This window comes from Pan troglodytes, chromosome 18, assembly GCF_028858775.2.
Source record: "Pan troglodytes isolate AG18354 chromosome 18, NHGRI_mPanTro3-v2.0_pri, whole genome shotgun sequence".
Taxonomy (NCBI): Eukaryota; Metazoa; Chordata; class Mammalia; order Primates; family Hominidae; genus Pan; species Pan troglodytes.
Genome location: NC_072416.2, coordinates 59814668 through 59840566, shown reverse-complemented (window position 1 = coordinate 59840566; position 25899 = coordinate 59814668). Strand labels below are relative to the sequence as shown.

At 37.3% G+C, this 25899-nt stretch overlaps 1 protein-coding gene across 5 annotated transcripts in view; it reads left to right on the top strand.

Annotated features, from left to right (window-relative positions):
• Positions 1–25899, top strand: part of CDH8 (cadherin 8) — a 386533-nt gene that overhangs the window by 212324 nt on the left and 148310 nt on the right. For all 5 annotated transcript variants that reach the window (XM_009430926.5, XM_009430927.5, XM_009430925.5 and 2 more), the window contains 3 exons: positions 5358–5525; positions 9436–9623; positions 12814–13067. In XM_009430926.5, the coding sequence (XP_009429201.2) occupies positions 5358–5525; positions 9436–9623; positions 12814–13067 (610 nt within the window). The remainder of the gene's footprint in view (positions 1–5357; positions 5526–9435; positions 9624–12813; positions 13068–25899) is intronic.

Here is a 25899-nt window from a genome sequence, read left to right as displayed (position 1 = left end):
ATCAAAATTTGCTTTAAATTAAACTAATTTGCCAAAATAAACTATTCTGGCAAATAGCGAGTCAGAATCCTCTCTCTGGCTTTTAGAATAAAAGTTGAAAATGGATAAGAAATGCCATTTTATTGAAGATTTAAGTCGCTTTTTAGCATTCACAGTTCAAAATTTTTGACTTCTGACTTCTCAAATCTGAGAATTTAAATCCTTCTCAAATTTGAAAACAGTCTTCCCTAATTACTATATTTTGTGCTCTGTATTAGGTGGCATTTCATACCAAACAATGATTTTTAAAGTAGGGGAGTTATCTCTTGTCCATAATTTTGTTTATTCATTAATTTGTTTTATTGGATGCAGAGTTTCTCGTCAAACACATTTCTTTTCATAAAAGAAACAGCCTGAAACTACTAGTGCTTGGGAGATATGTTAGCCAAAGCAGGAGAAAAGAAGTAGAAGGGAATAGTAAGGCTATTTTCATTTTCTATTTTTGGAGCTTGTCAATATCTTGAAGTATCTATGGAAGTGAAATACATTGTGAATAGGAATAGTAAAGTTAAGTAATATGTGTAGATAAGCCCAACACAAAATGAAAAATAAGAGGATCCAGGGCAATTGTGGTTTCCCCTATCCTGCCTTTCCAGCTACAAAATAGCATAAAAAGCATTCCAAAAATTCTGTCTTGGATGTTTTAATGAGTTTCTGCTAGTCATGGGGTTGAGACTAGAGGCAGTGGACTCGGGAAAGCAAGAGCTGTTCATTATTCAGTTTGAATTGAAGCCAATTAACTGCGCTGTGTATTCTAAAGAAACCTTGGAGAGACTTCCTACTCGCCTTAGAGATCAGAAAACCTACTCCCAATGTTGTGGAAGGAAAGAGGAGATGCAAAGATTCTCAGAGGTGCAGCTTCCCAGTGGGGTCATCTTGAGCAACCCACTTAAATGAATAGGTATTACTCTCATTTTACAGGTAAGAAAACAGTCTGCCCTGCCTTCTTAAGGAGCAGGCCTGGACCGCAGTACATTATTACACTGAAGTACTTTTGAACTATAGATGTCTGTGTAGGAGTGACATGCAGGCAAAATGTTTGGCACTTGGACAGAGTCCCAGTTTTGTAACGTGTATTTTGGGATCTTGTCAGGAAAGAGGCAATTGAGGAGAATTTAACAAAGGGACAATTGACAAAAGTATGGCCTGGTTAAGAGAGACCGTCATGGAAGAATGCAGCACCAGATGCTAGTGATAGAAGTACCATCAAGACTCCTAGACCTTAAGGAGCAAAGGAAGGTGGCAGTTATTGGACACTAGATAGAATTTTACTTTAACGATATCTCTAAATAATAACCTGAGTGGCCAAATACAGGAATAAAGTCTTTGCAGGAGTCTTTGGGGGAGCCAGTTGCACAACCTCCTAGATTAATGTATATTGGTGGAGCCTAACAAAAAGCCAGAAAGTAAAGGAGTTAATTGGGGCAATCTATTAAGGCCATCCTTACATGCCAACACTGGGTGGGTAGGGCTGGGCAGTGGACTTGTGGGAGCAATTGTAGAATATTCTGTACTCTAGCCACCATCAACATAAGCATTAAAAAGTCACATTGGGGAAGGGGAACAGTGTGTTTGGGTAACTACTGTGTACCAAGAACTTTGCCTGAATTATCTCACATCATCTTGGAATGTCCACAGTGAGAAGCTGGTTATTATCTCTGATTGAGAGGATATGGAGTTTGGATGAGTTTAATAATTTATTCATGGTCACAGAGTTGGTAAGGTTAAGACTAAGATAAAAAATACAAACTTGCTTGATTTCAATTATGAGGGCAGCATTGGTAAGAGGAATCAAACTTGAAAATATATGGTTGACCCTTGAACAACACAGGTTTAACCTGTGAGAGTCCACTTACAAGTACATTTTTTTCAATAAATATTTTGTAAATTTTTCTGAGATTTTCAACAATTTGGAAAAATTGACAGATGAACCAGGTAGCCTAGAATGTTAAAAAAATTAAGAAAAATGAATGTCATGAATGCATAAAATGTGTGTAGATACTATTGTTACCGGAAAGAGGTCCCAATCCAGACCTCAAAAGAGGGTTCTTGGATGCTGTGCAAGAAAGAAGTCAGGGCAAGTCTGTAGAATAGTGAAAGCAAGTTTATTAAGAAAGTAAAGGAATAAAAGAATGGATATTCCATAGACAGGGGCAGCCCTGGGGCTGCTGGTTGCCCATGTTTATGCTTATTTCTTGATGATATGCTAAACAATGGGTGGATTATTCATTCCTCCCCTTTTGTAGACCATATACAGTAACTTTCTGAAGTTGCCGTGGCATTCGTAAACTGTCATGGTGCTGGTGGGAGTGCAGCAGTAAGGACAACCAGAGGTCACTCTTGTCGCTATCTTGGTTTTGGTGGGTTTTGGCCAGTTTCTTTACTGCAACCTGTTTTATCAGCAAGGTCTTTTTGATCTGTATCTTGTTCTGGCTTCCTATCTCATCCTGTAAGTTAGAATGCCTTAACTGTCTGGGAATGCAGCTCAGAAGGTCTCAGTCTTATTTTACCTAACCCCTATTCAAGATGGAGTTGTTCCAGTTTCACAAGCCTCTTACACTATTCTATTTATATGTTAATCAACTGTTTGTGTTATCAGTAAGGTTTGTGGTCAATAGTAGGTTATTAGCAGTTACGTTTTGGAGGAGTCAAAAATGACATACAGATTTTCAACTGTACGTGGGGTCAGTGCCCCTAACCTCCCGTGTTGTTCAAGAGTCAACTGTATATGCATCTTAGGTAGTATGAAGCTGCTTACCTCAATGGGGGAGGGTAAAAAGACTTTTGCAATTGATGAAGTCCCATGGAGCATTTCTTGTCCTATTTGCTAAACAACATTCTCCACTGTGATGCTTCACTCATATTCTGATATAACTCGTAGACACTAACCCAAAGGTGTTATTTCCAAGTGAGTAAAAAAACTATTTTAATTCCAAATGCCTGAGAGACATCACGGTTTTGTTTTGTTTTACATTTTCACTTTCACAACATATAAAAGAAATGATGAGAATAATACATACCAATCTTTTTTGACTCGGAGAAGTTGCAGGAGTTCTTTCACGCAAGTAACCTGAAAAGTCTCATGCGTAGACCTCACCTCATCAACTTTCTTGAAAAAAATTGCTGCCTTTCTTGGAGAACGACATTATTTTGCTCTGATTGTTAGAAGCTCCATGTCAAATTCCAAAGTCCAGTGGATGGCATAATTGGTGATGACCTTAGAATGTGGTGGTACAAGCATTCATGTAAATGTCACAGGAGGAAAACAATGTTTTCAATCTTTTTTACTGAAAATTTGAGCCATAATGAAAACATTCTAGGTCATGAAAATGTGTATTCATAGCAGAGTAGCTATCTTGGTATCTCAACATGCTAATATAATGAGGTTGTTATCTTTGTTGCTGTTTTTTGCTTATCTGTTTGTTTTCTTCTCAAACATGCCTCAGAGTGATCTAAATCTGAATGGTTGATATATTTCTACTTTTATTTCTGTTTTTATTTCTAACTATATAGGTATGACCTATAAGCTATATTATGATGTGATCAAATCCTGAAACAAAGCATTGCATTGAAAAATATCATCGTAGTATTACAAATGTTTCCAAATAAGCAAGGTTATCTAATTCAGTGCTCCCTGAATGGGAAGCCCTATTATTAAAGTTATGTCAGAGTCTAATAAAGTGTATAAGAACTCACAGTTCTCCCCAGAGCCTGCTCCCTGCGTAGGTGCATTGTATTTCCCTGGTAACTCTTGGGACTCACTTGCTACTCAAAAGATTTAGGGACTTGAACTCCTTGCAGTGCTTTTACAGACAGATGATTTAAATAAACCATATGAATTAAAAAAAAAAAAAGAATTACAACTTCAGAAGTGGCCAAGGCAATGGCTCAGCTTCAATTTGAATTGAACATGTATGGTGCCCCTGGGTTAGAAGTGAAGGGGTTAAATTGTCTTTAATCTGGACATTTTCCTTTTAGCTTGACCAGAAATGTAACACACATCAATTCAATAGAAGTATTCTGGACTAGTCAAAATAAGTTTTATTATGGACACTTAGCAATATGGGGAAGGGGCATCTTATGACAGAGTTAAGTAAAAATGCAGGAAATAAAAAAATGCAGTATTATCATACTAATATATCTGTCAGTTGTTTGACATGGGAAAATATGAAATAACTGCAATATTTATCAATATGAGAATGCCTTAGCCATGTATAGTATATTGTACGATGAAAAATTATGCAACTGTAGGAAGTAATGAGGTGAACTTCTATGCAGTGACAAAAAAGTTTTTCAAAAACATCTCCTGTGAGAAAAAGAAAGTCTCAGAATGCTGCCTACATCATGATCATGTCTGTGGTTAAATGTTTATGCACACATTTCTGGGTATGTACATATCATGGCCTTGTAATTTTGCGCCTCAAAATGTCAGCGTTATCTATGAAAAAAATATGTGGAGGTAGAGAGAGAGCTAAATAAGGATTTTTGATTTTCAAAATAAACTTCAGGAGGATCTAAGAAAATTTTGGATCTTTAACAAGAATATTATATTACCAGTGAAACAAACAGACAAACCCACATGAAACGCTGAATATATATCAGAAGAAAAAACATTAAGATTTGAGCAGTGATAATTTTATCGTATTTTGTGTAATTTTATATTTTATACACCTTTTCCTATATCTTCCTATTTTTCTAAACTATTTGCTATTTTTACAAAGAGAAGATGTATCTAAACAATTAAAATATAAATATAGCTGAACAGTAGATTAGAACTTAAGACACTTGACTGTATTAATTCTGATTGGTATTTTATTCATCTGAGTTGATTCTAATGACACATTTATTTATTTCATCTCTCTAATGTGTCTGTGAACTTCAGAATAATTTATCTTTGACCTCAGAGCCTTTAAGCTACGTGTGTATTTACTCCTCCTGTGGGGGAATTGAGATCTGTGATAAATTCGAGCATTCTTTCACTCCCAGGGTTTTCTGGGGTGGACGAGACTGTGTTATGATATACATTATAATTTGGTAGGCAAGGGATGCCATTCAGTTTACTTTCTAATATATATTTTTGCAAGTTCTTTTTATACATTATAAAATATATTTTTGCAAATTATCTGTAAATGTCTATGACCACAGTCTTTCTCATTGATATAACAGGCACACACAAATCAAATGTCAGAAGAACACAGAAAATTATCTGACTAGGGACTTGGTGTATGCTTGTGTGTGTGTGTGCATGTGTGAGATTAACACTTTCATTTTTGAATTAGCTCTCTGACTGAAAGTCATTCTTCCATTTTCCCCCTCAGCTATTATAAAAACTGCCCTTCCCAACATGGACAGAGAAGCCAAGGAGGAGTACCTGGTTGTTATCCAAGCCAAAGATATGGGTGGACACTCTGGTGGCCTGTCTGGGACCACGACACTTACAGTGACTCTTACTGATGTTAATGACAATCCTCCAAAATTTGCACAGAGTAAGTTAATTTCCTGCACTGGATGAGAATCTTGGTATGATGTTTCCATTTGAATTTATATTATAATTTTTAGTGATATTTAAAAACCTGACAGCAACTATTGAGTGGCTTATTATGTGCCAGGTATGGCATGATTTTGGTACTAAACTTATTCCCATTTTACAGATTACAAAACAGTTGATACCATTTCCAAATATCAAGTGTATAGTAAGTAAGAATTAGAACCAGTATGTCTGACTGCAAGTTATGCACTCCTTTCTCTTTTGCCTGCTATTTCTCTTTATGAAAGCTTGAGAGGGTGATGCAAATGAAGCTCAGATATTGCTCTATTATTAGCCCCATTTGTTTTAGAAAGGAAATCAAATCTCTAGTACCCGAGGTAGGGAAGACAAATATGCAGTAGGCTTGCTGCAAAATGTACACTCCTTCTTCCTGCAACTGGGAGGACATCAGTGAGACTCCACTCTTCCCTGCTAAAGCCATACTCTGCCTTGGAAATTTCAACAGCATGCATTCTAGGCAGCCAACATGAAAGAATCAGGGAGACAATAATTATTTGGCAACTTTCTTTACTCTCATCGAACACTTTCTTCTAAGCATTTATTCAAGTAATATGACAGAGACATGATTTGATAAGGCCTTTCTGACATGGGGACTCTTGAATTGAGACATGAAAAAGTGAAAACAATTAGTTGGAACAAGGTGAAGCCATGGGAGGGAGGATGAATAGTGCAGCTAAAAAGGATGTTTAAAAGCCCTGTGTCTACATACTTATTATTATTATTATTATTATTTTTAAGATGCCACATATAAGTAAGATCAGGCAGGGCTTTTTTCCTTTGATCTGGCTTATTTCACTTAACATAATATCCTCTAGGTTCATTCATGTTGTTGCAAATGACAGGATCTCCTTTTTAAAGGCTGAATAATATTTCATTGTATAAATATACACCACAACTTCTTTAGCCATTCATCTGTCAGTGGATACTTGGGTGATGTCCATTTCTTTGCTATTCTGAAGAATCCTGGAATGAACATGAAAGTGCAGACATCTTTCCAAGGCAGTGGTTTCTTTTATCAAAACATAACAGTGTACACCTTAAATATAGTCAATAATAAAACAAAAGAAGCTCTGTGGAAGGATGGTGTACAGCCATGTATGGGAATGGAAATAATTTCACTGCAGCTGGAGCGGAGAGTGCCAGGGGAAAGTGCTGCAGCAAGAGTCTGGAGAGTTAGATTAGACTGAAATTAGCCATACTTGGATTCAAAAGCCATTTTAAGTACGAGGACCTACGAGGACCTTTATCCTAAGATCATTAGGAGGCCATTTAAAGATTTTAAATTGCAGCTTGAGTGATAGGCTGTGGTTCCAGCGAAATTGGAAAGAAATTAAATCTGGCTTTCCTTCAATGTTTTTTCCTGCTTTGCAGCCAGTTAAAGAGTTATTTGCAATCATTCACATAAAAGGTGATGGTAGCCCTGGCAAGCAAGGGTAGTTGTGTTGGATGCAGAGAAAAGTGTATGAGTGTGATGCATAGTTGAGTTACAGAAGATAAAAGTCTAAGGAAAGATTGCATTTTCAGTTGAGGAAGCTAGATGATAATATTTCTAACATGAAAGATTAGATGCATGCTGGTGCTATTTGTTGGTATAGAAAACACCATAGGAAATCTGTTTTTTAAAGAGTTAAAGGAGGGAAGGTGGGGTGGGGAGAGACAGGGAGAGAGTGACAAAGAGAGAAATGTGTATGGAGCTTGAAAATGACACATTTGAGGTATCTTTGATGATTTATCTGAAGAAATTCCAAGCTAGAAAGGATAGAGGAGATGCATTTTCATTAAGAATTTTAGAATTTTTACATCTGGCAATTCATAAATCAGACAACAATGCAACCCTTTTAAACAAAATTATTGAAATGGAGAACACCATTTCTTCTACTCTTTCCCTCACTTTTTTTGCCTTTGCAGTTGCCATTACAGTGAATACTGCAAGATGCCATATTTCATTATAAGAAAATGATTATTCAATTAAATAGTGGCAGATCAATTTCAAATGTGTGCCTTTTCTTAGAGATAATAACTATTAACTGTGATCACACTGATAGAGATGAGGAGCAGGCACAGAATAGGAATGGTTAAAAGAATGTTCCATTTGCTTGGCTTCCCAAGACTCCCCATGTAGGACTAGCAGCATGGCGCGGCCCCTTGCTGTCTTATTTATTTAATAAGCATACCGAAAGGGATCATCTCAAACCTTACTTGGAATATACAGTTTGTGGAAAATGGAATCATTACACCAATTATGAGAAAACTGGGAGACTTCGCTTGCAGTGAGGATTTTCAGTGCCTACCTTGTGGCAAAACTATTTGGAAAATGTTTCAATCCCCAGTCCTATAACTTCGTGATTCTAAGAGAGATGTTTTTATCCCATTGTTAAGTAAAGGGATGTTAGTGCTAGAAGAAACCTTACTGTTATGTTGAGTATAATGAGCCTTAGTTTATCCAAGGGACTCAGTGGATTTGAGCTCGAATGAGAATTAGGTAATGTTCTCCAGATTTGATTTTTCCTTTTGGGTTTTTAGGTCATTGAATGTTTAATTTTCCCTCGTTGTGGTTGCAAGGAGACTAAAACTTTTTGGTTTTTTGAGTTTGGGTTCCCCAGAAACAGACCCTGAGACAAGAATTTGATTGTAAGTTTAACTTGGAGATGGGACCAATAAATGCTAGTGGAGAAAGGAGAGAGAGAGAGAGAGAGAGAGAGAGAGAGAGAGAGAGAGAGAGAGAAATAGCCAAAAAAAAAAAAAAAAGGTGCGTTTTTGAGCCAGTTACTACACTGGGTTACTGGAATACTGGAACTTTATCTTATTGGAGAAACTCTGGACCATTGTAAAGAAGGAAAAGAAAAGAAAAAACTCAAAGTTATCCTGCCACAGAATGGAGAGACCTAGAATTTTATATACTAACTCCTGTGAGTCTTTGAGGGCTGCTTCTGCGGGAGGCATTAATTTTCTGGCATTTTTGGCCTGACATTCAGTGGGCAAAATAGGTTCTAAAGGCCAGAAATAACCCTCAGGCAAAGAAATGCAGGAGTGGCAGTTAGATGTAAGACAGGTGTACACTACAGTAGCAATGGCCGGGGGTTATGATTGGGACACCAACAGCTTCCTCTACACCAGTGAAAGTGAGTGACAGCAGTATAACAACTAAAGTGACTTGAGTTAAAATGGACTAATGCCACTAATTAGACACACTTTATTGCCCCCACAGAAGAGTGAAGATACACTTGATTGTATTTTGCCTAGGAAGTGTTGAAGGCAGGATTTTTGTCTTTAGAGCAATGAGGACTTTAGCAACAAGAGGAGTGTTTCATGTGTCTGAACAGCTTGCTGCAGGGCACAGCAGAAGTTCAGTAATTGAATTTTATCAAAAATGGTCTAAAAGTCTGTAAATATAAAGGTAAGTTCAAAAGTGACTTCCAGTGTGTTACACATTGCATCTTTCTGTGCTGAAATTAGCTTAATATTTTATGTTGGCAACGACGAATATCCCCATGGGCAGTAAATGTGATTATACAGCAAAAAGGAAATAATATACACATAGATTCCCTAATAGTCTTGATATAACTGCTCCAAATATACACTTGGTAAACATATGGTTGAGTAAGTTTCATATCTCAGAAGAGCCTTGAAAAGGGATCATGCCTTCTTCTGGGAACTGTTTTTCTCTGATTCAGTTAAAAGACTGAACATTCCACAAGGGAAACGGATATTTCTGTCTTTTCTATCACTTTATTGGTAGCATCTATCAGAATGCCCAGAACAAAGGAGGTGCCCAAAAGATATTTGCCATATGAGTGAATGAATGGTTGGAATTTGTGTGACTCTCATTGTTTCTCCTCTTTTTAAAGGCCTGTATCACTTCTCAGTACCGGAAGATGTGGTTCTTGGCACTGCAATAGGAAGGGTGAAGGCCAATGATCAGGATATTGGTGAAAATGCACAGTCATCATATGATATCATCGATGGAGATGGAACAGCACTTTTTGAAATCACTTCTGATGCCCAGGCCCAGGATGGCATTATAAGGCTAAGAAAAGTAAGCTAAGGGAGCTTTTGTTCATCTTCAAAATATCTTGTTGAAACTTGAGTTTTAAAGTTGAGGGACTTGTGTGGAGTTCCTGGCAGAATTGCACAGCTGGTAGGTGTTTAGCTTTGAGCAGTAAGACAAGATAACTAGTACAGTCCTTTTGGCAACTCTTATCTCTTGGGCCCCCTTCACGTTTCTGCTAAAGGTCTAGTAAGCAGCTACCATAATAGTGCTTGTCCTCCAACTTACCTATTACCCATAACCACAGGAATTTACTGACTTCTTGTACAGGGCACTTCAATTATGTGGGGAAGTCAATACCCTGTGAAGGCAGCCCTCAACCAAAGGGGGAGAAAAATTGGTGGACAGTTACTATTGTTTGAAGAAACTATTCTGAGTCATATTGTTTAAGATTGTAAAAGGATTCTCAGTAAGAACAGGCCTCAGTTGCCCACAGAGGTGACAAGTTCAGTGGCTTTTGGTCTTTCTGTATATAACTCTCCACATGTTTGAACTCTTGCTTCCTGAAATATCTTCCCCAAATACACTGAAGCTTCCCAAGTCCTTATTGAAGGCTGTACATTCATGGAAACTAAAAAAAAACAAAAACAAAAAAAAAACAAAACCAAACAGGCAGAACATTCAGGTTCAGTTATCCTGGCTTTCTCTAGTGCCTGAAGGACAGGGCCAACCCTGCAACCATTGTATACTCCAAACTATGGCTCAGAGGTTTGAGCATTATGGGAAATGAATCTCATCGTTCCCTTGCTTCTGGATAGGGAGGTACCATTGAAAAAAGAAAGATCTCCATAACAAGTACAAATAATGTAGGAAAATTTGAGGCTGCTTTTGTTAGCAATCTCTTGTTTTTATGGTAGATGTAAACAATTCTGTACAGCATTTTCCATTTATAGTTCTCATCATAATACCTACACTCATAAGAAATGTGTAGAACATAGTTCATTCTTTATAGTCACAAAACACTTGCAAGGAAAATACTCTTTGATCCTCATCCTGATTATTTTCTTCAATATTGTTCTTCAAACCTTTGTCATCAAGTAGATCAAACTAGTTTTTAAATGGATTAGCTTGTTCTCAAATAAGGTAGTTGGTGGACCACACTATTGGGAGTCAATAATTTTTTTCACTTTCTTCATCAGCATTATGTAGATATGACTGTAAGGTCATATCTGAATCTCCATCATGTTACACGAGACATATTTCCAATGGTCTTGCTCTAAAAATCGCCTCCACTGAAGAGATCTTAACACTGGAGACCTAAAGTTTTCTGGATATTCTTTTTTATAAAACATATTTTTAAAAATCAATTTTGAAAAAGATGTCTACATTTATTTTAACTCTCTGTTGAGCAATGCTATCTTTCTACCAAAATCCTGGTTGAGTTTAGCATTAAGAACTACAAAACATTTAAAAAGCCATGTTTGAAATAAAGTAGAGTACAATATTTGAGTCAATTATTGAATAACCCAGAGCCACATTTTCCTTGACTAATGATTCTGAATGTCATTTTTATTGTTATTATTCCCATTTTTTTTGCCATAAAGTGCTGTTGTAAACTGAAACAATTAGCCATTTACTTTATTTTTATTTGCTGTTATTCATAAACTTGGAAGCATATACTATACACCTTGACACCAAGTAAAATGTGTATCTTACCCTAGAGAACAGTGCAAAGGAGTTGTATTTCTACAATTTATAGGCCCTCTTTTTTGTCCAATAAAATTCTTGGGACACCAGAATGTGTCTGGGTTCATTGTTGTTATCTTGAGCTGGAATTAAGCAGAACATAATCTGTTATACTTAACGATGTTTGCGAAGAATTTGAAATTGCAAAATTGTTACAGTAAAGGTGATTGGCAAATTGTGAATATGCTGATGTTGCATGATCTATTCATGGATGCATGTGCCTAGTAATTTTAGAATAGATAGTAAAGTGAGTGCCTGCCTGGTTTACTAGAAAATATTGAAAAAAAAAAAAGGAGCCAAGTCCCATTAGATCAGAATTTAAATGTAAAAACCAACACAATAGTTTGAAATAAGAATATATAATTAAGCTTGTACTGGAATTCTGAAAGAGTTCACTGGTGCCAGTTTGTCTTCTAGTTTATTTTTAAAAATCTTCATTGCCTATTTAAAGTTCTATTTCTTATGAGAAATTTGTAATGCAGATATATACTGTCTCTTTGAACCTCGACAGACTTGCATTCTTGAAATCTGAAGTATTATGAGTTGCCAAAAATTGGGCTATAAAGGTGCTAATGCATGTGGGCTTCTGGCTTACTGAAGGCGAATTCTTTTTACCTAGCTTTACTTACCTAGGTCATTGACCAAAGTCTCTCAGAGTTTTAGGGAATGAAGTATTAGTATGTCAGAAATATTGTCAGTAATGGTGCAATGAGGTAATTTCAAATTGCTTTTAAGTGGTTTGTGGGGGCACAATTAGATTCAGTTATCTATTTATACTCTTCTTCTAAATATAAACACAAGTACATACATATGTATCGGTGTACATATTTCTTTACATGCCCACCTGCCTCATAGCATAAATTCATAATAGAGAGTCTCTAAGAATGTCCTAAAAAATAATAAACCTCATTTTAACCACATGATCAGTAGAGTAGCAATGCTTTAAAGTGAAATCAAAAAATACTCTTTGTGGGGATTAGTGCTAAATTATGCTTTATAATGTCTCCTTGGACTAAACAATGATTATTTCTAGTTCTTTACATTTCACACTCTGTTGCAGAAAAGATAAAATATTCTTCCCAGATAGAGATTGTGTTCGATGTCGCCTTATCTCCCACCAGCAGAGGCCCGATTAAGTGGCTGATTAGTATGCAGGGCATGCTGTCACTAGTAAAATTTTATTATGACTCTGAAGTGAAATTTTGATGGCACAATTCATGACTGTGAATATTTTGTGAATTCCAAGTGAAATGAGCAAAGCAAAACAAAACAAAACAATAGGAGATTAGATTCACTGAGCTTATATAATAAACAGATATAAATAAATGCCCATAAAATTTACAGGTTGAATCTGGGGGACTGGAGAGTGATCCCATTAAGGCTCACAAATGGGTTTAAATGCACGTAACTTTCATCCATCAGCATTATACTCATTTGTTCTTGCTGCTGTGGTCATTAGTGAGAAGCATTTATCTTTGTCATTTCTTAACAGCCTCTGGACTTTGAGACCAAAAAATCCTATACGCTAAAGGTAGAGGCAGCCAATGTCCATATTGACCCACGTTTCAGTGGCAGGGGGCCCTTTAAAGACACGGCGACAGTCAAAATCGTGGTGGAAGATGCTGATGAGCCTCCGGTCTTCTCTTCACCGACTTACCTACTTGAAGTTCATGAAAATGCTGCTCTAAACTCCGTGATTGGGCAAGTGACTGCTCGTGACCCTGATATCACTTCCAGTCCTATAAGGTATTTTTCTTTTAAAAGGAATACTGGCTACTGCAAATGACAAGCAGATCAGTGAAAAATGCCTTTGCATGTACCTTCTGTGGGGCTGTCCTTGGGACTATGCTCACATGACCAAATAATGTTGGTTGGCACATACTGTGTGTGTGTGTGTGTGTGGTGTGTACACGCACACGTGTGCCTACTAAGTGCTACATAGAGCCCAGAGCCAGGAACAATAAGATGAATACAGCTATTCCAGCTCTTAGAGAGCTCTATGAAATGCAAAGTTGCAAATGTTTGCAATACATTTGGGTGGATCTTGTTATTTTTATGTTTTTGTTTGTTAGTGCTTTTTTTGTTTGTTTGTTTAGCTTTGGGGAAGGATTGCTAGTTTGTCCTCTGTCTCTTTTGACAGTTATGGTGAATTATATATTAGAACTTAGAGGCACGAGACCACAGTGTCAATGCATTAAGAGGCTCCTATTTTATTTCTGCATTTGGTGTTTGGCTTTGAAATGATCTTTTTATCACTTCTTGGACATTTCTGATAGGTCAGCATATCTGGTTTGGTGTCTCCTAGATAAAAATCTTTCTCTGCCATTTCAAAAATACCCTCTGTTTATAGTTTTTCTGCTCAAAATTCTTCCCCAGGATGCGAAATAATTCTTTATTAAAGCTTTTCTGTCTTTTTTAGAAATGAAGCTGCATTCGATTTTTTTTTCTGTTGTACTGTACACATCTTTTTTCTTTTTCCAGTCACCTAAATGACAGTACAGGTTCTCCAGCTAAATAGCTTTCTCCCGAAAGCACACTGAAAATCTATAACTTCTATGCTGGTCTCCAAGGGTGAAGTGTTGGCTAATGATGTGTTTTGAGTGTGGATTTCACATATTGTCTTCCAAATATTTGTTGCAAAATCAAGGAGATAGAGAGTAAGAAGTAGATGGAGGAATACAATTTTAAAGAATTGTCCAGCTGATTTCTGAGTTTGATGTCAGCTCATACCAAACCCTTTCAATTTACAAGTCACAAATAACTAGGGCAGACCTGCTTCCAATTACTTCATTTGGGGAAACCCTGGTAAAGTGAGTTATCTGTAGGTTTATTTATTCGATTTTTTAAAAAATGTATTAAATTCCTGTTACTCACAAGGGTGCTGAGACTATGAGGCTGAGATTAAAACCTTGCAGAACAGTCAGCACCCCAAATAAGTTGAATTCATACAAAAATTATTTACAGACCCAGAAGAGCACTTTTTGTTTTTAAGTACAAATCATTTTTAAATTCAGAATAACAAATAAGACTACAGCCAATATGTATGCAAAGAAGACTCTTCCTGCAGAAGAGTCTAACCTCTAAGAAGATGAAACTACCTGGGGATTTGAGAAATGGTCCATTGGCCATTCTCAGTTCTAAAGAAATTTCACAAACTATAGACATACGCAAAAAATAAGGGTATTTGGCTAAGAAAATTATATCTATTAATGGGCCAATGTTGAATGCAATGGGAGGAATATCCAAAAAAAAATTTACATTGGCATTAATTTCCGGAAAATATAGTGAAATTATGCAATGGCTTTATGCTGGAATGCTGACATTAATGGGGACAATGATATTTGTTGAGTGGATGAATCTGCCCTGTTCCTGTGTTTCTCAATTTCCTCTGAAAGGAACTCAAAAAGGAGTAGTTGCCACATCCTTTACATCTCCAAGCAGGAGACAGAATGTGAAGGGAGGAAATGAGATTGGTTCAACTGAGACACCAATCAGAGGACCGGTTTTTGTGCTTGATTTGACAAGGTTTCTACTCTTGTCAGCCAGGAGCATGTAAGGGCTCCGGAGTCTGCCAAGCCAAGGGTCCTTAGGGAAAATAAGGGTTCAGATATCAGCACAATAATATAAGCTCCCAACGTGGACTACATGGTACCAGTGGGAATGGACTGGCTGTGCAGAGACACGATCTTAATCATCTAGAGATGAGGCTTGAGGAACTTTCATGCCCTGGTAAAAGTAGCATCTTATTGGCAGAACTAGCTATAAATCCAGGTTCATAGTTGTCCACATATGGTTGCACATTTTATAATCTATTTATTTTACTGATGTAAAAACGGAGATTTACTGATACTAATTCCAGTTCACAGGGAATTAAGCGAAGATTCTCATTGTAGTTGCTAGTTATTATTATTGCTATTGCTACTTTTATTACTGTTACTGGCAGGAAAGTTTGTGTAGAGGAAGCTTGAGGCTGTTTAGAAATAACTATCCAGCTTAGAAGCATTTCATTTTCAGGAAAGCTAAAGGGGATTTGAGACTGTTTTTACCAGGAAGAGATGGACAGATAAAGCACTATTTGATGACACAGGCATATCTGTGCTTCTGATAGATGTCAGGCAAGTGCTAGTTCCTCAGCATCTATGGTTCTACCCAAAGAAGGGACGAATGCTGTTTCAAAGTATTTACAGCAGCCTTTGACGTGTCATTCAGAAGGGGGAGCCCACACATTTTTGATTAAACCTGGCTTGGCTCCATGGGATGAGAACTTAAGAATCACAAACCATATTTTTCAACATCTGTTCTGCACTTCTACAGTCCTCTGCCCCCACCTCCACCCCAGTTGGATCATGGAGAGCAGCTTCCCTCTCTCTATGCACAATTGGTTAATTTCAGAAGAAAATTAAATTTCCTGACTAGCCAGAGCAATGCATAGTTCCTTATGAGTCTAGCAGACAGATTTAGAGCCATTTAACCTTTTTAGACAGAACCAGAGGATATGGATATTCAGGGAATTACTGGGTAACACATAGCTATGCATTATTTTCTCTTTAGGACCGTTGTATTTTATACACTGATAAGAATGTATCCATCTTTTAGGATAATGTTTAATTTGCTATCCAGCAAGAAATAGGCATTTATCCCAGCATCTGCCATGCTAAAACATACAGTTATCTGTTGGTTGGTTGGCTTCTCACGCGGTTCAATTTCTTTTTAGAGCACATTGTCAAGCTAGAAATATCATGTATTTTTGACTTCTTATACCTACTACTATATCTCTATCTGTATGTATTTGTCTGTATCTTCCTTTCCGGGGGAAAATGAAAAGTGACATAGAGAAAAATCCGTAATCTTACCCTCTCACTTGCAGGAACATTAATTAGTTCCTTGCTACTTTCTGCAATACTATGTCTTTCACTAATGTAAAATCGAGTTCTGTAAATTATTTAAAATATGACATATTTTGAATTTAGGGAGACTAAGGTTGAAATCATATCACTACTACTTCCCAGTCGGAGAACTAGTCTCTGGAATTCTCTGAGATTCAGTTTTCTCCTCCGTATGGGATAATATCATCTTTCTCGCAGTGTTAATGAGATGATTAAGTGACAATATTGAATAAAATATGTGGTAGCTAGTAGTGTTACCAGTTAATAAAAGGTAAGCCACCATCAATTTCACATCTTAAATGCAAATTAAGAACCTAAAACTTATTTTAGTAGAGATTCATTTAGGTGGCTGTGTGCAGAATTGTGTGTTTTTTCTTTGATAGCTATATGCTAAATAGTCTAATTGATCTCATTTAGTCTTATTTTCTCCTGCTACTGCTACGGATGTTGTTACTAGTGAGTGCTTGGTATATATCAGGACCTGTGCAACATATAATTGTTTCATTCTCTAACACTTCTAGTATATATATGTGGGGTCATTATGTTGCAGCTAAAGCTGGGTTCTTATCACATAACAAGGAAAATTTAGGTACGCAGACACATTCAAGGGTGAGTAGGACAGGATTTTATTGGGCAAAAAGGGAAAAAAAAAACAGCAAAGCAAGATAAGAGTCATGCTAACAGGCTCCCCACCTCACAGATTGAATCCTCCCGGCTAGGACACGGAACTGGGGACCAGGCTTTTCCCCCTGCCCGTGGCTCCACCCTGTTCCCCCAGTGCGCATGTAGACATGCTCAGACACAGCCCTGGGCCAGTTCCCTCATCTGCACAAGAGCATCTGATGTAAACACTTGTGGGGCAGGCGGGAGGTTCTCCAAGGGCCTTTTATCAGCTTAGGCATTTGGCTGTCTCGGTTATACCCATTTAAGAGATGTGAAACCTGAGGATTAAAGAACTAACTTGCCCAGCACCACACAAATAGTTAGAAGTGGAACTGGGGTGTGCACTTGGGTCTTATGATGGTGCCATGCCTATCCCCAGTCCTTTCTTTTCCTTGTGATCTCTGTAACTCGTCAACTGGGCCTATAAGCTTTAGGATGACTGAGTAGGACCAATTATAATGGAAATAATTGACTATTCATTCTCTAAATGACCTCACTGAATATCAGGAAAGAAGAAAAATAAACCAAATCTGTGGAATTAACCAGAGTATAAATGCTGTGATCTTTGCTCATCTGCCTAGCCACCTGGTATGGGTTTGTTATTATTGGCTGTGAACCAGATTGTGATGGGCAAGGTAAAGGAGAAAACAATGTTATTTTTATTTGATGAATCCGACACCATACTAAGCTCCTATTATGTATTATCTCACGTAATTCTTACAAATGACACCAAGAAATACTTAGTATGATTTCAGTTTTATAAAGAAGGAAACTTAAAAAGGATAAGCTTCCTGTACTTAGTGATATAGCACGTAAACGCAGGACGAGAGGTTAAATCCAAGTTTCTGCTTATCATTGGCCACTATACCTATGCACGCTCTTCTAGATTATGGATTCTTGAAAGTGGAATACGATGATGACAGTGGTGTTTATTGAGCCCATACTTCGTGACAGACACTCTGAAAAGTTGTTATATGCAGCAAATTATTTATATTTAAGGTAAACATTCCTAGCCCAGAACAGATATTAGAAATAAGTCAGTTCTTTCATGTAAATCTGCTGTGGCCCATTTTTTTTTCCTTTCATAAACTTATTTCGAGTGTGTATTGGGGGTCACCATGGCTTTGAGATGGTATGTGATTCTTTCTAAGGAAATCACTTTCTATTGTTACCCAAGCATTCACCTCGAATAAGGCTGCATGAGCTGCTTAAGTTAAAAGTGGAAATGATGGCCATTCAGCAGGCAGAGTAGGAGGTCAACAGAAGATCATTGTGGCCACAGTGCTGTGTTGTCCTAATTCCTCTCTTGAATATAAATACCCACTCAACACAGAAGCATTGCATTTTTTTTTTTCCTACTGGTATTCTGGCATTTTTATAATTCACCTGAGTTACCAGGGTGGCTGTTCATCAGCAATTCTCCTGAAAGCAGTCTTTAGATTCATGATATCTAAGGATGCTAAAGTGAAAATATTTCATACTGTAGAAAACTTGGAATTAATTTAGATAGTAGATGGTGTATTGATTGATTCCCTCAGTCTTGCAATAACTCTCAATTTCGGTAAGGAGCATGTTTGTGTGTGTGTGTGTGTTTGTGGTGTGTTTGTGTGTGTAAAGAGCACTTAATAAGAGATCCACTATCTTATAAGATTTATAAGTGCACAATATAGTATTATTAACAATAGGTGCAACTTGTACAGCACATCTTTAGAACTTATTCATTTTGCATAGCTAAAACTTTATGCCTGTTGATTAGCAATGCCCCATTTTCTTTTTCCCCAGTCCCTGGCAACCGCAATCCTCTCTGATTCTTTGGATTTAACTATTTTGGATACCTCATAAAAGCGGAATCATGCAGTATTTGTCCTTTTGTGACTGGATTATATCTCTTAGTAGAATGTCCTTAACATTCATTCATGTTGCGTATTGCAGGATCTCCTTGTTTTTAAAGGAGAAACACATTGAATAGTGTTTCAATGTCTCTCTATACCACATTTTCTTTATCCATTCATCAATGAACGTTTAGGTTGTTTTCCCATTTTGGCTATTGTAAATACTGTGAACATAGGAGTGCTAATATCTTTTTAATATCTTGATTTCAATTCTTTGGGATAAATACTCAGAAGTGAGATTTCTGAATCATATAGTGATTCTGTTTTTAAGTTTTTGAGGAACCTCCATACTGTTTTCCATAACAGCTCCACCATTTTGCATTCCCACCAACAGCGTATAAGAACCTAGTATTTTTAAATAATTAAAACTTGTTTCATTTAATTATTGCACTCTCATGGCCAAATAAAAATTTGATTGTCCCCAATTTGAAAACAGCACATCGTCCAACACTGTTTCGAAAAACTCACTATACCTGCGAATTCAACTAATGGTAATTAATTCATTAAGTCACATATTCAGAAACTCATTCATTCATTCACATTAATTCATTTATTCATTCATATATATTTTGACTGACATTTTGTCCAATTATTGTCAGCTGAACCTACATTTTGTCAAGAAATTTCTAGAAAGGCACAATATCTGTCTTTGTGAGCCTATAATACAGAGGTTGGCTGAATATCCCCAGAAAAACCAAAGCCCTTCACAGTTATCTAACTAGTCTTCTTTTTTGTTTTTTTGAGACAGAGTCTCACTCTGTCACCCAGGCTGGAGTACAGTGGCACAATCTCGGCTCACTGCAACCTCAGCCTCTTGGGTTCAAGCAATTCTTCTGCCTCAGCCTCCTGAGTAGCTGGGAACACAGGCATGCACCACCATACCCGGCTAATTTTTTGTATTTTTAACAGAGATGGGGTTTCACTATGTTGGCCAGGCTGGTCTCAAACTCCTAACCTTCTGACTCGCCCGCCTCGGCCTCCCAAAGTTCTTGGATTACAGGTGTGAGCTACTGCTCTCAGCCTTATCTAACTAGTCTTTTATACATGCTCTCTGAAAATGGTAAACAAAATCAAATTGTAGAGCTTTAAGGTCACATGGAGGAAAACCTTTCCTAATGAATTTTGAATAGAAGTTCATAGATATCCAAGGATGCCAATAATGTTAAAGTGAAAATATCTCACCCTGTAGAGAACCTTGTAGTAATTTGAAGGTAGATTTTATTTATTGTTTTCTCACATTTTTATTCTCCCTTCATTTCCTGTCTTTCTCTCTCTCTCTCTCTCCTCTCTGACTATAAAGAAATTATTTGGGTAGAAAAAGGCTCCTTCTTTTCCTTAGAGGAATAATAAATAATATGTGATGCAGGGACCTTAGAATTCTGGAACTGGCAGAACTCAGATAATATTATTTATTAAAGCAGTTAGAGCAACCAGTGGAGCAATTAGAGGCAAAAAGCTGAAAACTTGTAGATGGAATTTTTGATACTCAAAGTGCATGCGAGAAAATGTTAAAATGGTTTCTTTAGGCATAATAACAAAAGCTAGAATGAAATTAAGCAGTGAGAAAGAAACAGTTGGAGTTCAGTGAAATATAATAACTGATTCATAACTAAGGGGTTTATTTCATTATGTGTGGCTCTAAATAGCATCTTCACTTGCAGTTGGCTCACAATTGTATCTTCCTATAAATTTTCCATACAGAGGCCTCAAACCAATGTTTACCAAAACATTTTTTATGATATAAAAGTGCATTTATGCCGTTTAAATTTGAAAAATAGATACACAGTCTTTCTCCAAGGGCAGCGAATCCCTAATGGAGCTCTAATAATCACTACTGGGACTAAAGATAGGGTGACCGGGTCACTTTGAATTCCACGGTCTTTGCTATAGGACTTCACAGGTGAGTTGCTAAGGTGCATTGCACCCTCTAAGGGGAGAATGTAAGTAGCATCTTTGATTTTGGAACCTTGTGTTTTGCTCTGCATAGCATCTAAAGTATGCTGAGAACCATGCTGATGTAAAAGAGGGCAGTCAGGTTCCTGTCCTGATCTGTCCTCTAAATTCCAGTGCACTGAGCAATGAAAATATCATGATGCTTTCTGCCAATAGACTGTGTTGTCTATGACTATATAAATTTCACCTTTTTTCTTTTCTTTTTAAATTTTGCTTTAAGTTCTGGGATACATGTGCAGAACGTGCAGGTTTGTTACATAGGTATACTTGTGCCATGGTGGTTTGCTGCACCCATCAACCTGTCATCTAGGTTTTAAGCCCCATATGCATTAGGTATTTGTCCTAATGCTCTCCCTCCCCTTGCCCCTGACCCTTTGACGGGCACAGGTATGTGATGTCCTCCCTGTGTTCATGTGTTCTCATTGTTCAACTCCCACTTAGGAGTGAGAACATAAGGGAAAGTCACCTTTTTTTCTTTCTAAAGAGCTTACTAGAGGGACAGAAACCCATGACGTTAGTAAATACTTTGACTCCATTACACTAGGCCAGGGGTCAGCCTGTGGGCCAAATACGGCCTGTTACTTTTTTTGTTTGTTTGTTTGTTTTTAGTAAAGTCTTTTTTTTTTTTTTTTTGAGATGGAGTTTTGCTCTTGTTGCGCAGGCTGGAGTGCAATGGCTCGATCTTGGCTCACCGCAACCTCCACCTTCCGGGTTCAAGCGATTCTCCTGCCTCAGCTTCCCGAGTACCTGGGATTACAGGCATGGGCCACCATGCCCGGCTAATTTTGTATTTTTAGTAGAGACGGGGGTTTCTCCATGTTGGTCAAGCTGGTCTTGAACTCCTGACCTCAGGTGATCTGCCCGCCTTGGCCTCCCAAAGTGTTAGGATTACAGGCATTAGCCACTGCGCCTGGTCTAGTAAAGTCTTATTGGAACACAGCCGCCATCATCCTTTTATGCCTACAACTGCAGAGTTGAAATTGTTGTGCTGGAAACACTATGGACTGCAAAACCTAAAATACGTTCTTTACAAAAAACTTTGTCACCCCCTACACAAGACTGTTGGAAGTTTGAATTTCCATCAGTAAGTTGAACAGTCAGCTCCCATATCATTCCAGGATTTTACTCTGTCTCAAAGCTCCCTAAAATAAACTTCTCAAAATAATTTAAAGAATGTTAGTAGTCAAATAACTTTTTTGTATTAGGATCCAGCTACCTGCAATGAGAATTGTCATTGCCATCATTGCCTTAGAGCCCTTGGAATCTTAGTACTCATGGGGCCCATGACAGCATGCACCCATGTTGAATCTGCCAGAAAAAGCTGGCTTCCTCAGCCTAGCTTTTGAGGAAATTTTCATAACCAATAATGCAGGATGCAGTGGGTACCCTGACGAATACTGTGATGTTTCCCTGCTTAGAGTGAGGAATTTGTTTCCTTCATGGTTTTATTATAAATCTCTATTTTTTTTTTACCTGTTCATTTTCTTCTTCTGATCTCAGTGATGGCTATAATACAGGGGTTTGGAATTGAGGCTGTTGACTGCCTTAGCCAAACCCTAGTCTCTTCACTGTAATCTCTTCACACATTCTTTGATTACAGTAGCATTTCTCTACCAAAATGGATGAAGAAGCAAGAACAAGAAACTGACTTAGAATAGATTTGTAGTTTGTACATCAAACTTGAATATGCATTCTTCTGTATGACACTACGTTTTCAGCAAAGGATATGAAAAATATTTTATGTGTCTTTATTCATGCATATTTAGCATTTTAATACAGTGCTTTCTGCATATATTTCATTTACATTTACACTTTGTAGCATTAACTCCCTGAATTACACATATTCTTATTCCCATTAAACAAATATGTTATAGGTTTGAAAGTAGATGGAGTCTGAAATGAAAGCCATTTGTTAGGGATTGCCACCTATGAAAGGAAAGGAGCAAGAGCATGATGGACAGACAGTGAAATCAAACTGCAACTCAATCCAAGCCAAACCTTGGCCCAAACTAGTAGTTTCCTTTGGAATCAGTGTTGCCCATCAGAGGAGTACTACGTCATGTCAAAGTGATAGGGCCTTTATATCTCTGTTTGCTTAGTCTTCAGAAAACCTCTGGAGTGGGAATTTTCTTAAACTGAGATGGACCCTAAGTAGTGGGTAGCTGGAGGCTGTCTCCTGACCACGCCCCTCACATCTCTGGCATCCACCTTTGAAGGGCAATCTGCACAGCAGTTCTTCATGTCTATAATGGATACGCACACTGAAACTCAGTAGTAATGAAGTAATTTTACTGAATTCACACCGCTAGCTGTCCAGCTCCCAAATCCACAGTGGTTACCATATTGGATAGAACAGGGCACACTTCTCAACCTACAGTGTCTTCCCTTAGATAAATATATATATTTGTTACACATTTTGAGATGCAAACCTCACAGTGGCAAGTTAAGTTGCCTGAAATATTATCAGTGTGGTATACTAGACCTGGCTATTAGTTATAAATAATTATCAAATTACAAGTATTTGTAAAATATTTTAAAACTAGTGATCTAAGGTGGCAGAGATTGCACAAGAATCTTGAGAGAGAAACAAAAAAAGAAACCTGATCTAGGGTTTAAAATCAGCTTTTTTTTTTCTGATTGGTGAAGCCTCTGTATTCTCTAGGGAAAAAAACTTAATAATAATGCTTATATTCTGAGAGAAACAAAGATGCTTGTGTAGGCTGAGCCATGATATCTAACATTATTATACTCATAAGGCAAAATAAATCCTCTATTTTGCATCATGACAAAGGGAGATTGACATCCTTATCTGATATTCAAATATTTATGGGAGTCATTTTAACTAAACCTTTATTTTCCCTTATATTTCTACATTCTGGTTTGACATGATGTATTATACAACTTTGCTTTTGATAAAGGACAATCAGATTTGACTTAATGTTGCAGAGGAAAACGTAATATTGCATATTTTAAGAAGAGAGCACGGTGGAAATGGAGAGCTTCTATTTTCATTCATTTGTCAAATGTTTATTAGCTCTACCCCATGAGTATGAAGTCTGCTTGCTGGGGAATGGGACGAGTCTAGCTGAAGTGCCTTTGAAACAGGCAATAGGGGACAAATCAAGTTTGGGATGATCTACTGAGGTTCACACCTTCATAGTAAATGAGAATACAATTTATGAAAGTCCTTAAAGGGTCGAAGTCATGGAAAATATATTTAGTGGTACAAAGCACAGGAAAAGACCTAAATGCCCTTCCAAAGCCAAGGGTCTGAGATTGGACAGAACAAGTGTGGAAGAGGAGCAGGGTGTAGACTGTAGTGAAGAGAATTGTCTGTTTAATGGCAAAAGAGGACACATTTCTGGCTAACATTTATTGGACATCAAATACATGATCTTGCATTTTGCATTTGTTTAATTGTACAAGACCGGGTGAGACCGTGTGGGTAGACATTGCGTTTAGGAATGAGCATTTTTGGTAAAAAATATTTTTGTCCCCAGAATGAATTACATCTGGCAGAACACTGGAATGGTGTGTTTATCCTATTATTATAGTGTATAAATAAGCACATCATTTGAATATAAATGCATCTCTAGTTTTAAGGTTGAGAGACCACCAGCCTAGGCAACATGGTGAAACCCCCATCTATAAAACATACAAAGAAATAGCCGGGCGTGGTGGTGCATACCTGTAATCTCAGCTACCCGGGAGGCTGAGGCAAGAGGATCACTTGATCCTGGGAAGTGAAGTTGGCAGTGAGCTGGGATCGTGCCACTGAACTCCAGCCTAGGTGACAGAGGGAGACCTTGTGAGACCTTGTCTTTGGGGGGGAAAAAAGAGTTAATAGACCATGTCTTGCTTAACAGTTCGTTCCCAGTATTTACCAAAACTCCTTATTATTTGGTCAATGAACCTTAATATCCAATTAAAATTTCAAATTATATACTCATTTATGACATTTTATATAACCTATTTTGACATAGTTATACACTACTTTTAAAATTAATTTTGGTGTGCATGCTTTCCTCAAATATGTTTTTTTCTATATTGTAAACAATTTTTATCAAAATGGAAACCACTTACATAATCAAATATCACCATCCTCATAACTTTCCAACATTTAATAAGAGTTTATTATGTGACAGATACTATGGTCAAGATATTATACATGTTTCTGCTACTAACTTTATGACAGAGGAAATGCATGTTATCCCCATTTTACAACTATAAACATTGAGAGACAAGAAAGTCTATAATGGGCTACTCCACTAGATTATAGGAAGATTAAATGAAAAATTAATATACAGGGATTAGCAGAAAGGTCAAAAATTAGGAAAGATTCAATAAATGCATTAAATATATTATTAAATATGAGTACTGGATCTGGTCCTATGGTCTGGACTGTTACATTGTAAGATGCTTTTTTTATACTTCATCATTCTGTTGTCTCTTCTGTTACCTATTAGCATTTGTCAACCTTGACTCTCTTTCCTATGGAGGGAAGTATGACAGGCACGATCAACAGCTCCAAAAAGATATCATTTCAGGGAGGGGAAAGTTTCTCTTCACTTGTAGATTGCCCCTGGCATTGCTGGGTCAATGTGGACCTGTGGACATTCATAGAAATCGATTGGGCTTCTTGTGTCCTGGGGGTAAGCAGTGAGGATCAAGGTCATCATGAGGGCTTTGGTGTAAGAGAGTTTATCCTCACAACTCCTAACCTCCCATCATAGAGAAGCACACACAAGAGATGAATCTCAAATAGCCACCAGAACTTCCGGATTCCATGCATTTCTAGAAATATTTAGTCATCTTTCGCTAATATTTATGTGAACATTTCTGATCCATTTGTTGTACTTGAATAATTACATAGAAATGGGTAAAAGAAAACAAGACAGAACTATTTTTAACTTGAAAACCAATATAGAGTAATTGAACATGTTACAAACATACTGTAGGGGTGTTTCTTCAAGACCTCTTCACTTCCTTTGCTTTCCATGTTCAAATAATCACTATGCCTGGTTTATTTTACTTCCTAAGCTCAAACACCATCATCTCTAACTTGACTAGTGATAACAGCCTCATTTGCTCATCTCTTATCCTTTGATCTCCACACAGCTGCCAAGATGATTTCTACCTCAGTTTCGACCTGTGCTGTTCGATATTGTGGCCACTAGCCAAATA